A 13,631-nucleotide genomic window follows, 5' to 3' on the forward strand; every position below is an offset into this window, starting at 1 on the left:
AAAGTTCTGGGACTTCCATCCTGGCACCACTGTGAATCTACCTACATCAAATGGATTGCTGCAGTTCAAGAAGGCAGCTCACCATCACCTTCAAGGGCAAGTCGGGATAGGCAATAAATGCTGGCCTTTCCAGCAACATCCCAAGTATGAACAAAAAAAAAAATGCCTTTTAGCCTGCAAGTATCACCCTGAGCCTTCCAACTGCTTGCCATTTTAATTCTCTGCACAACTCCCAGTCTGGTCTCTCTGCCCTTGACCACCTAATAATCAATATTCAAATAAAGCTCAACACAAGTTTGTGGAACAGTGCCTCATTTATCGACCAGGCACTTTATAACTTTCCGGATGCAACACTGAGTTCATCGACCTCAGATTATAAACATTGTTTCTGTTTTCTTGGATAGCAGGAGCTGTTAATGGTTCTGTTGTTACCATTTACCGCTCCTTCATCTTTTGTTTCTTTACTTGTCCCATTATTGCCCCTTTTGCCCTGCTCCATCATCCCTTTTTCCTCTCAATCACTCCGGCCATCCACTCTTATTGTAAAGCTTTTTGGTTCTACCCCACCTGTTCCCCCTGCACCCCTTATTCTAACCAATGTGCTTGCTTACAAACTGTTAAATCTATAACAGCGTCTAGTTCTGATGAAAGGTCATCAGTCTGTATTGTTAACTCTGTCCCACAGATGCTGTGCGTCCTGCTGAGTGTTCCAGAATTTTCTGTTTTTAGGCCAGATTACTTTGTTGTGCTTTGTTTCCATGCCATGTCCATTAAACACTTGGCTGTGTTACTATGGTTGCGAACTAATCTGAGATGAGAGCTGGCCATACAGAAGAATGTGTACCAGTAATATTTCTAGTCATATATCTCAGAAGAGAGAATGCATCAACCACATACCTGTCTCTGGTGCAGACTGTGGATGCAAGAGTTGTCTTCTGAGCTACCTGTTTGGCTCCACTGTTGCAACTAACAAAGGTAGCCTGTAGAAAAAGTGGCTGTGCAAGCTCTCCTGACTGTGACTGGTTCCTTTAGTTAATACATTGTCAGGGACAGAAGAAAAATTAACAGGCAGTTTGTCAGCCACATGTCTCTCCAGCGATGGGAAATCCCCAAAGAATGTCACGTGTATCTACTGCCATACTGACTGGACTGCCAACAGAGGCTAGAGAACTGTGTGCCAGAAATCTGGCTGGAGTCAGCTCCATATAAGGTGCAGGTAGCCTTGTACAGCCTGTTTTTATTGATGCTTATTTTTGGTTTGCTTTAAGGGAAAGTGTTACAAGAATCGGTGGCGGCTGCTGAAGAACTGGATGTGACTAAAGTGGATTTGGAGGTTCTGGCTAGATTACTCAGTATTTATCCACCCTGGGAACCTCACGCTGTGCAGCACTTAACAACACCATCTGAGTTCTTTTACACAAACGTTATCGGGATTGCACAAAGCACAAGCATTTGCTATCAAAGAGAGTTTCTGCATGCTGTTCTTTTATCGACGAAAACTAAAAAGGATCAGATGGAAACCTTTTACACTTTCAGAGGAGATGAGATCTTATTACCGACGTCCATTGGTGAGAGCAACTGTTAGATGTAGAATTCTGAAAATTGGAGCACTCCCAGATTACCAAGGCCAGTCTCCAACTGTCCAACACTGGATTCATGCAGGGGTTGAGGAAGGGACCATATTCTGTTCTCAGGAGTCATTCCCATCACTTATAGTTTTAAGTACCTCTAGAAAATCACCTCTTCTAACAAAATCACTTGCAGAATTTCAAATCTGTCTTTGTATTTGCATTTGTCTTTCCTCGTACCAGACATCTCTGCTGTACCTTCCCTAGAACCTCAATATCTCGCAGACTGCACACGGTCTTCCAACTTACTGAGGTTTTATATAGATTCTTCATTATATATCAACTTTTATATTTTATACCTCTTGCTATAAAACTTAGCATTCCTTTGGCTTTTTATGGGCTTATCAACTTGAGCTGTTTTAATGTCTTGTGAACCTGAAACCCAAATCCCTCTGCTCTCTTAAATTTATTTATTCACTCACAGAACAGAGTCATGGGTTTGGGAGGAGCTGTCAAAGAAGCTTTGGCATGTTGCTGCAGTGCATGTTGTACACGGTGCACACACCTTCAACATTACTCAATCACACCCTTCCCCCATTCAAAGTATTATTATTTGCATTTTTCTAATCAAAATATACCACCTCACATTTACTGACACTGAATGTTATCTGCTGTTGCTTGTACCCATTCCACTCCCTTGTCAATAGACCCTTGAATATTTCTCTGGTCCTCAGAATTATTTCCTGGTCCTTCCTGTATTTTCTGCAAGTTTGGACAAAATATCCTCTTGGCCTATTGCAAATGACTGATATACACAGTGAACTAAAACAGTCCCAAAACAGTTTTGGGACACTCATTTCCAACCACTTTGACCAAGTGTCCTTAACTCATTTTCCAGTCCTGCCAGTGGTGGGCATCATAGCGGGGGCGAGACTGGAAAATCAAGGCCTTTGTTTCTTCCTTTCCAATTACTCCAATGTAGTACTTTTCCCTCATACCCCTTAATATTTTGCGAAACCCCACTGTGTGGAACTTAGTCAAAAGCTTCCTGATAGTCCAGGCACATCACATCCACTACATTTGCCCCCTCCACTTTATCTGTCAAGAGGCTTGGTTTCTCTGGTCTCTCCACCAAAAGTGCCTCATCCCTTTGTGAATCCCTTCTGCACCTCCTCCATGGTTTCCCTCTGCTTCTTAAAATATGGTTCCCATATTGTAAGCAAGTACTCAGTAAGTTGTATGTGTCTCTATAATCTATTATTCCTTCATTATCTAGTACATGAATGTTTGCAATTTGAGTGGTACAGCCTCACTGCTTTGATGCTCATGATTTTTTTTGTCCTGAGTGCTTTTCTTGTGAGTTGAATAAGTGTTGGCTGGCTGCAGGTATCATTGACAACTTGCTGGAGCTCAGATGGATCTAGACCTCCCTGGACTACAGATTTCCCAGGCTGTGTGTGAGAGCCAGGCACAACTGAAACTGCTGTTTGCTTTGTTATCTCCTCCCCTGCCTTGTGTGTGTACTGCTTTAGCTATCTTAAAATGTGTACCTTTTCTCCCTAGCTCCTTGAAGAATGGTTTGCAGGTCCCGGTTAATTAAACCATTCTTTCTGTTCATTAACTCAAAATCTTAAGCAATTTGACGAGCTATCTATTAATTTTGAAATGCAAATTGTCACATTCCTTATCAAGACAGACTTTAAATTTAACTTTAGAGAAAGATATTTGAACGTCCAGTTGATATTTGAAGGGATAAGATGCCAAAATTTCACTTTTTAAGGCTTTCACTGTTACAAATAGACTGAAAGCACTTATTGACTAAATACTATTTTTGTAGGCAATTTGTACTTTAAACTACAAAGCAGAACCTTCCCTTTTTACTTTAAGCACACCAACAAAAACCCACTTCACAGCTATACTTTACATTCTCCTATACGTAGTCATTCAGTTTTCCTCTTAACTTCCAAGGGTTCACTTACTTTTTTTTTCCTTTCCCAGTCTGGCAACTTTTAACCCCAGGCTGTCTTTTACAGTGAGTTTTTTTTTCTGACAGCTCCCCTTCTAGCTCAAGGTAGGTGAATCTTCCAGCCTTGTTTCATTTCTACATGGATTTGGTCTTTTCAATCAGAGCATGAGCTCCCACCTGCATTCTTATGTGATAAACCATAGAATCTTTTGGCCTCTAACTGCTCCCTTGCTCCCAAATTCTCACAGACTGCCTATGTCTGTATGTTTCCAGGAATAGCTTAGAAAGCTTTCCCCTCTCAAAGCCTATCTCCATGGCAAAATGAATCACATAGACCTTGTATCCAGGTAGAAATGCTGATTTGTTATCCTTGACACCCTAACTCCCTTTTACCTTGGAAGTAAATAGACAGCTCAAAGCATAACCGTTTACGACCCAATATTCGTAGCACCTTCCTGGTACTTTGGAGACTAAGTCTAATAACTGTAAACACAGATGCTGCTGCCATTGTCACCTTCTTCCTAGCAAAACAGCCCAGGCCTCCCTTTAATTTTTAACAGCCATGTCATCCAATCCTGTTGTTAGACGAACTTCAGAATAGATCACATGACCCCCTTCATTTTATCCTAAATTAAAGACATAGTCCCAAAACAAAACAATCTTATAAACCTCATATTTGTAGCAGAATGTTGTTATTATGCTTAATTGTCTGAGTTCCAGTGTGCAAGTGATCTAGAGGTCCATCCTTCTCATCCTCTGACCTGCTTTGTGGGAAGGACTTTTCTCATTTTAGCTCACAGAATGAAAACATAACCTTTATTGTTAACTTGCAGCAGAAAATCCTCCAAAAGCCTTAGAAGCCCAAAGCATTTGGTTAAAGCACTTTCCAACTTTGTTTATTAGTGTCTCCACAGTTAAGTTGCTGTCCGTCACTTAAGCAAGGCAGTCAGTTAGAATGTTTTTGTAGAAAGGTCCCAGTAATTGATAGTTCTTCAATGGACAGAGAAAAGAAAAGAAAAACAAAGGCTTACATTTATATAGCACCTTTTACAACCACAGGATTTTCCAAAGTGTTTTACAACCAATGAAGTACCTGTGAAGTATAGTGATTGTTACATTGTAGGAAACACCAGAGCCAATTTGCAATTACAAACAGCAATGTAATGATGGCCAGATATTTTTGTGATGCTGATTAAGGGATACATATTGGCCAGCACATTGGGGATAACTTCCCTGATCGTCTTCTAATAATGCCAAGGGGAGGCGCTGGACTAGTAATCCAGAGACCCAGGGTAATGCTCTAGGAACCCGGGTTCGAATCCTGCCACAGCAGATGGTGGGAATTTAATCAAAATCTGGAATTAAGAGTCTTAATGATGACCATGAAACCATTGTCGATTGTTGTAAAAACCCTTCTGGTTCACTAATGTCCTTTAGGGAAGGAAACCCTTACCTGGTCTGACCTGTGGTTGACTCTTAAATTAGGGATGGGCAATAAATGTTGGCATAGTCAGCGAATGAGTATTTAAAAAAAAATCCACTTGAAAGGGCAGACGTTGTCTCGGTGTAATGTCTCAAGACAAAGAAACCAGATTCCCCTTGACTGCTGGCTGGCCTTAACCAATTATTCCACACTTGGAAACCAATATAAAGCAAGCCACTGTTAGGAACAGCCAGTAGAATTACTAAACTCTGATGCCACCCTGTGCTTGTTAATCCTAACTAGATGTTGTGGCCTAAAGCTTCTTTATTACAGCAGGATAATGCCACTAGTGATAGGCAATAAATGTGGCCGTCTCAATGTTGCCTCCATACTGAGGGCAAATATTTTCCTGAAAATATTTGTAAAATATGTGGCTAGGATGTACCACAAGCAATACCACAGGAGACTTGCTAATATAAAAGGCCATAATTTGCATGCCAACAAATTCAATACTGTTCTCCCTTTCCTGCCATGATCATCTTGTAAGTTTGTCTCATTTCATTAATTTCAGATTCCATGTGGGTGAAGACGGTAAAGTCAATGAGGTTCCTGTTACTGAAGCATGTATTTGAGCAGGTTTGCACTCCAAATAAACCCTCACTGGTGAATTTTCATGCGGCCTGAAATCAGTGTGATATGACATAGTATGATTGGTGTCATGACCCCATTTGAGGCTGTACGACAGCCTCAAAGCCTCACAGCCTCACAGCCTTTGAGGCTGTGGTGATGCTTGTGCTGACTTCACTATCCACAGACTGCAGAACAAGACAGGCAGCCACTGGTTGAATGTGGTTGAAGACAATTTGGTTTGGTCTGAGCAAGTGGCTGCAGGAGGGGAATGGCATGAGTAATAAGGGAGCAGAGTTTGTGGCAGACATCAAAAACCATAGCTTCAATTTTTCCAAATTTAAACTGAAGGAGGTTCTGGTTACTCCAAGACTTGATGTTGGACAGTAGGATGAGAGAGATAAAAGTAGGGGAAATCCCAAGATATTCTATAAGTCTATCAATGGGAAGAGGATAACCAGGGAAAGAGTAAGGTCCATTAGGGACCAAGGGGGCAATCTATGGGTGGAACTAGAGGACATTGGTGGAGTGTTGAATGAATACTTCACATCCGTCTTCACCCAAGAGAATGAGGATGGAGTTATCGAATTCTGGGAGAGAGACTGCGAGGTTCTTGAGCAAATTGATATAGGGAGTAACAAGGACTGGCAGGCTTAAAAGTGGACAGATCTCCAGGTCCAGATGATTTGTGTGCCAGACTGCTGGGGGAGGCAAGGGAGGAGATCGCAGGGGCACTGACCCAAATTTTTAATTCCTCTCTGGCCACTGGGGAGGTGCCAGAATACTGGAGAATAGCTAGTGGTTCCGCTATTTAAGAAGTGTTATAGAGATAAGCCAGGGAACTACAGGCCAGTGAGTCTCACGTCAGTGTTAGGGAAACTATTGGAGAGAACTCTGAAGGAGAGAATCTATCTCCACTTGGAGAGGCAAGGTTTGATCAGGGATAGTCAGCATGGCTTTGTCAGAGGGAGGTCATGCCTAACAAATTTGATTGAATTTTTTGAGGAGGTGACCAGGTGTGTAGATGAGGGTAGTGCAATTGATGTAGTTTATATGGATTTCAGCAAAGCCTTTGACAAGGTCCCACATGGGAGACTTATAAAGATAGCAAATACACATGGGATACAGGGTAATTTGATAAGGTAGATTCAAAATTGGCTTAGTTGTAGGAGGCAGAGGGTGATGACAGAAGGATGCTTTAGTGACTGGAAGCCAGTGTCCAGTGGCGTACCACAGGGATCTGTGCTGGGTCCCCTATTATTTGTCATTTATATAAATGACATAGATGACTATGTGGGGGGTAGGATTAGTAAGTTTGCGGATGACACAAAGATTGGCCAGGTGGTTAACAGTGAGGTTGAGTGTCTTGGGCTACAGGAATATATAGACGGGATGGTCAAATGGGCAGATAAGTGGCAGATGAAATTTAACCCTGAAAAGTGTGAGGTGATACACTTTGGAAGGAGTAATTTGACAAGGAAGTATTCAATTGGCATGACACTAGGAAGTTCTGAAGAACAAAGGGACCTTGGCATGTGTGTCCATAGACCTCTGAAGACGGAGGGGCATGCTAGTGGGGTGGCGAAAAAGGCATATAGGACACTTGCCTTTATCAATCGAAGCATAGAATACAAAAGTAGGGAGATCATGTTGGAGTTGTATAGAACCTTGGTGAGGCCACAGCTGGAGTACTGTGTGCAGTTCTGGTTGCCACATTATAGGAAGGATGTGATTGCACTGGAAGGGGTGCAGAGGAGATTCACCAGGATGTTGTCTGGGATGAAACATTTAAGTTATGAAGAGAGGTTGGATAGACTTGGGTTGTTTTCATTGGAGCAGAGAAAATTGAGGGGTGACCTGATCGAGCTGTACAAGATGGAGGGGCATGGACAGGGTGGGTAGGGAGCAGCTGTTCCCCTTTGTTGAAGGGTCAATCACGAGGGGACACAAGTTCAAGGTGAGGGGCAGGAGGTTTAGGGGGGACATGAGGAAAAACCTTTTTACCCAGAGGGTGGTGACAAGTCTGGAATGCACTGCCAGGGAGGGTGGTGGAGGCGGGTTGCCTCACATCCTTTAAAAAGTACCTGAATGAGCACTTGGCAAGACATAACATTCAAGGCTATGGGCCAAGTGCTGGTAAATGGGATTAGGTAGGTAGGTCAGGTGTTTCTCACCTGTTGGTGCAGACTTGATGCGCCGAAGGGCCTCTTCTGCACTGTGATTCGGTGAGATTGTGAAACGATAGATGTGGGAATATCAGCATACATGAATGGAAACTCCCTGCCCCTGCTGCCAACCTGTAGATGATATCTCTAAAGGACAACATCTCAGTGAAGAAAAGGCCCAGGATTGATCCTTGGGAGATCCTGGAGGTGACTGGGCAGGGAAGAAGGAGGAATCGTTGCTGACAATGCACTGGCTTTGTCTGCACAGATAGGACTGGTTCAGGTAATCCAAAACAAAAACAGAATTACCTGGAAAAACTCAGCAGGTCTGGCAGCATCGGCAGAGAAGAAAACAGTTGACGTTTCGAGTCCTCATGATCCTTCGACAGAACTTGAGTGAGTCCACGAAAGAGGTGAAATATAAGCTGGTTTAAGGTGTGTGGGGGGCGGGCGGAGAGAGAGAGAGAGAGAGAGAAGTGGAGGGGCTTGGTGTGGTTGTAGAGACTAACAAGCAGTGATAGAAGCAGATCATCAAAAGATGTCACAAACAACAGAACAAAAGAACACAGGTGTTAAAAGTTGGTGATATTATCTAAACGAATGTGCTAATTAAGAATGGATGGAATGGATGGCACTCAAGGTATAGCTCGTGGGGGTGGGGGGAGCATAAAAGATTTAAAAATATTTAAAAATAATGGAAATAGGTGGGAAAAGAAAAATCTATATAATTTATTGGAAAAAAACAAAAGGAAGGGGGAAACAGAAAGGGGGTGGGGATGGAGGAGGGAGCTCAAGACCTAAAGTTGTTGAATTCAATATTCAGTCCGGAAGGCTGTAAAGTGCCTAGTCGGAAGATGAGGTGTTGTTCCTCCAGTTTGCGTTGGGCTTCACTGGAACAATGCAGCAAGCCAAGGACAGACATGTGGGCAAGAGAGTAGGGTGGAGTGTTAAAATGGCATGCGACAGGGAGGTTTGGGTCATTCTTGCGGACAGACCGCAGGTGTTCTGCAAAGCAGTCACCCAGTTTACGTTTGGTCTCTCCAATGTAGAGGAGACCACATTGGGAGCAACGAATGCAGTAGACTAAGTTGGGGGAAATGCAAGTGAAATGCTGCTTCACTTGAAAGGAGTGTTTGGGCCCTTGGACGGTGAGGAGAGAGGAAGTGAAGGGGCAGGTGTTGCATCTTTTGCGTGGGCATGGGGTGGTGCCATAGGAGGGGGTTGAGGAGTAGGGGGTAATGGAGGAGTGGACCAGGGTGTCCCGGAGGGAATGATCCCTATGGAATGCTGACAGGGGGGGTGAAGGGAAGATGTGTTTGGTGGTGGCATCATGCTGGAGTTGGCGGAAATGGCGGAGGATGATCCTTTGAATGCGGAGGCTGGTGGGGTGATAAGTGAGGACAAGGGGGACCCTATCATGTTTCTGGGAGGGAGGTGAAGGTGTGAGGGCGGATGTGCGGGAGATGGGCCGGACACGGTTGAGGGCCCTGTCAACGACCGTGGGTGGAAAACCTTGGTTAAGGAAGAAGGAGGACATGTCAGAGGAACTGTTTTTGAAGGTAGCATCATCAGAACAGATGCGACGGAGGCGAAGGAACTGAGAGAATGGGATGGAGTCCTTACAGGAAACGGGGTGTGAGGAGCTGTAGTCGAGGTAGCTGTGGGAGTCGGTGGGTTTGTAATGGATATTGGTGGACAGTCTATCACCAGAGATTGATACTGAGGGGTCAAGGAAGGGAAGGGAAGTGTCAGAGATGGACCACGTGAAAATGATGGAGGGGTGGAGATTGGAAGCAAAATTAATAAATTTTTCCAAGGCCCGATGAGAGCATGAAGCAGCACCGAAGTAATCATCGATGTACCGGAGAAAGAGTTGTGGAAGGGGGCCAGAGTAGGACTGGAACAAGGAATATTCCACATACCCCATAAAGAGACAGGCATAGCTGGGGCCCATGCGGTACCCATAGCCACACCTTTTATTTGGAGGAAGTGAGAGGAGTTGAAGGAGAAATTGTTCAGTGTGAGAACAAGTTCAGCCAGACGGAGGAGAGTAGTGGTGGATGGGGATTGTTCGGGCCTCTGTTCGAGGAAGAAACTAAGGAAGAAGCTAACTCTTTCTCCGGTGCATTGATGATTACTTCATGCTCTCGTCGGGACTTGGAGAAATTTATTAATTTTGCTTCCAATCTCCACCCCTCCATCATTTTCACGTGGTCCATCTCTGACACTTCCCTTCCCTTCCTTGACCTCTCTGTCTCAATCTCTGGTGATAGATTGTCCACCAATATCCATTACAAACCCACCGACTCCCACAGCTACCTCGACTACAGCTCCTCACACCCCGCTTCCTGTAAGGACTCCATCCCATTCTCTCAGTTCCTTCGCCTCCGTCGCATCTGTTCTGATGATGCTACCTTCAAAAACAGTTTCTCTGACATGTCCTCCTTCTTAACCGAGGTTTTCCACCCACGGTCGTTGACAGGGCCCTCAACCGTGTCCGGCCCATCTCCCGCGCATCCACCCTCACGCCTTCTCCCTCCCAGAAACATGATAGGGTCCCCCTTGTCCTCACTTATCACCCCACCAGCCTCCGCATTCAAAGGATCATCCTCCGCCATTTCCGCCAACTCCAGCATGATGCCACCACCAAACACATCTTCCCTTCACCCCCCTGTCAGCATTCCGTAGGGATCGTTCCCTCCGGGACACCCTGGTCCACTCCTCCATCACCCCCTACTCCTCAACCCCCTCCTATGGCACCACCCCATGCCCATGCATAAGATGCAACACCTGCCCCTTCACTTCCTCTCTCCTCACCGTCCAAGGGCCCAAACACTCCTTTCAAGTGAAGCAGCATTTCACTTGCATTTCCCCCAACTTAGTCTACTGCATTCGTTGCTCCCAATGTGGTCTCCTCTACATTGGAGAGACCAAACGTAAACTGGGTGACTGCTTTGCAGAACACCTGCGGTCTGTCCGCAAGAATGACCCAAACCTCCCTGTCGCTTGCCATTTTAACACTCCACCCTGCTCTCTTGCCCACATGTCTGTCCTTGGCTTGCTGCATTGTTCAGTGAAGCCCAACACAAACTGGAGGAACAACACCTCATCTTCTGACTAGGCACTTTACAGCCTTCCGGACTAAATATTGAATTCAACAACTTTAGGTCTTGAGCTCCCTCCTCCATCCCCACCCCCTTTCTGTTTCCCCCTTCCTTTTGTTTTTTTCCAATAAATTATATAGATTTTTCTTTTCCCACCTATTTCCATTATTTTTAAAAATTTTTAAATCTTTTATGCTCCCCCCACCCCCACGAGCTATACCTTGAGTGCCCTACCATCCATTCTTAATTAGCACATTTGTTTAGATAATATCACCAACTTTTAACACCTATGTGTTCTTTTGTTCTGTTGTTTGTGACACCTTTTGATGATCTGTTTCTATCACTGCTTGTTTGTCCCTACAACCACACCAACCCCCTCCACTTCTCTCTCTCCCTCTCTCTCTCTCTCTCTCTTCCCCCCCCCCCACCCCCCCCCCCCCCCCCCCCCCCCCCCCCCAACCACACACACCTTAAACCAGCTTATATTTCACCTCTTTCTTGGACTCACTCAAGTTCTGTCGAAGGGTCATGAGGACTCGAAACGTCAACTCTTTTCTTCTCTGCCGATGCTGCCAGACCTGCTGAGTCTTTCCAGGTAATTCTGTTTTTGTTTTTGGATTTCCAGCATCCGCAGTTTTTTGTTTTTGTTTTTATTTTTGTTTTTGGTTCAGGTAATGTTTGGCACATGTTTAGGTTCTCTCTCTTTGTTTTAGGAAAAGCAATTGCATAGAGTGATGTGGTTTAGTCCAACTGAGATAAAACAATTTCTGAAAGAACTAGCAGCCTATGGATATCCACATATCACACGAGAGCTGGAAAAGTGCATGAACAGCAGGAATATCATTCGATTCAAGGATGGGAAGCCACTTAAGAAGAAAATGTGTAAAGAACTAGTTGGTGTGTAAAGTGCTATTTATTGTAAATTGATGCTCAATGTAACCTCAGCCTTGTCGCTGAAATCCTTATCTCTGCCTTTGTTTGGTTCTATAACTATTCCAATATGCTCCTGACTGACCTGCAGTCTTCCACTTATGCTTCACCACATCTTAAACTCTGCTGCCTGTATCCTGACTTGCACAAAGTTTCAATCATATTTTGCTTGTTGACCTAGCTTGATTCCTGCTTCCCCTGACACCTCAAATTTAAACTGATCATCTTTTGTGATTAAATTCCTCCTCCCCCCCCCCCCACCCCCCGCAAACCCCACCTCATCCTGTGTGTGCTACTTTCTCTAGCCCTACATCAACTTCTACTCAACTCTCTGGGCTGAATTTTTGCGTCGGGGTGGAGAGGTTCAAAGGGCCTCCTACTATTTCTTATGAAGTAGAAGTAAAGACTGTTTCAGTCCTGAACCCACTGCCAGGGGAAAACAGAATTGAGTCACAATTTTCAAGGGGGTATCCCTTTAATTGGTATGGAGATGGGTTTGGCAGTCTATTAGCACCAGTGCGGTCAGGAATGGAGGCAGACCAGATGAAGTACAGGCTCAATTTAAACTCACCCCAGCAGCCAGTATTGTTGCTGTTCAGGCCCTCCAGGCCACACACTCTCCTGACTTGGAAGTATATTGTCATTCCTTCACTGCCACTGGGTTTAAAACTTGTAATTCACTTCCTTACAGCACTGTGGGTGTACCTACACCGCATGGACTGCAGCAGCTTAAGAAGGCAGCTCACTACCACCTTCTCAAGGGTAATTAGGGATGGGCAACAAATGCTGGCCTTAAGGTAACATGCATTTCCCAGAGAACAATTAAAAGAAAAGATCATGATGGTACCCTCCCCATGCCCTGGTGAACATGGCCAGAATCAGGAATGGCATTGGGAATCCAGCACACTAATGTGTGCTGGTATTTTTGGGGCCTGTCCACTTCTGTTCCCATACCCAGTGGAGCCCAAAAATTCAGCGGTCTCCAGCTTTGGCCTCATGCTTCTCTTTATGCCTCTCTTCATCCCTTCATTGGCACCTTTGGCTTGAAATACCTACATTCTAAGCTCTTGAATTCCCTTCTTTAACCCCTCTGTTTTTCCACATACCTTTTCTTCAAATATTTTCTGCTTTTCTCTCTCTGTCCCTGTCTGCTGTCACAGTGTGACTCCTCAGTGCCACCCTCACCTTCAACCCCACCCCCCAATCCCCATTCACTGTTGTGCATGCTTCAAACCAACACTGTTATTTCCAACATACACAGTTCCTTTTTTGATCTACTTGTCCACAGGAGGACCTTATGTTAATATTGCTGACACCTCCGCTGAAAGCTGTCCACCCAAAATACAATTACACACCAAGCACTGGTTACCTTCCAGTGATTGTGAATATCAAAACGATTTATTCTTTACATTCAACTTTGGAAATCTGTCCTCTTCTGACCCCTGGCTGTTCCGAATGGCAGGGGCATTGGCCTCGGAATGGAAGGCAGTAGCCAGAGATTTTGGTTTCAGTGGTGCAGACATTAAGAAAATAGCCTTGGATCCTTGGTACAACCACCAGCATCGAATGTTCCACTTCCTGAAGAGTCTAATGGGAGAGCAAAGTGTGAAATTCACAGAGCTGTGCTTCCTGCTGTTGTGTAAAGGCAAAGAATATAAATGTTACAGGTACCTCCAGGATATTATCGGTACAGCCCTACCTGATGTCAATTGTTCACCTGTTTTAAGGTGAGATGGTTTCTTTGTGAATGTGGAAAGATATTGCTAGCAAGACATGTTTGGTTTAAATGAAAGATATATGAATGGAAAAATATGACAGCAGAAAGCCTGAAATTCAGATTAGGCACCG

The 13,631-nt window shown here is 44.5% G+C and overlaps 1 protein-coding gene across 2 annotated transcripts in view; it reads left to right on the plus strand.

Annotated features, from left to right (window-relative positions):
* LOC121291735 overlaps positions 1–13,631 on the plus strand; it is a 68,251-nt gene that overhangs the window by 20,673 nt on the left and 33,947 nt on the right. For both annotated transcript variants that reach the window (XM_041213241.1, XM_041213242.1), the window contains 4 exons: positions 1,269–1,568; positions 5,529–5,593; positions 11,567–11,750; positions 13,072–13,510. In XM_041213241.1, the coding sequence (XP_041069175.1) occupies positions 1,269–1,568; positions 5,529–5,593; positions 11,567–11,750; positions 13,072–13,510 (988 nt within the window). The remainder of the gene's footprint in view (positions 1–1,268; positions 1,569–5,528; positions 5,594–11,566; positions 11,751–13,071; positions 13,511–13,631) is intronic.

The sequence above is a fragment of the Carcharodon carcharias genome, chromosome 19 (assembly GCF_017639515.1).
Source record: "Carcharodon carcharias isolate sCarCar2 chromosome 19, sCarCar2.pri, whole genome shotgun sequence".
NCBI lineage: Eukaryota > Metazoa > Chordata > Chondrichthyes > Lamniformes > Lamnidae > Carcharodon > Carcharodon carcharias.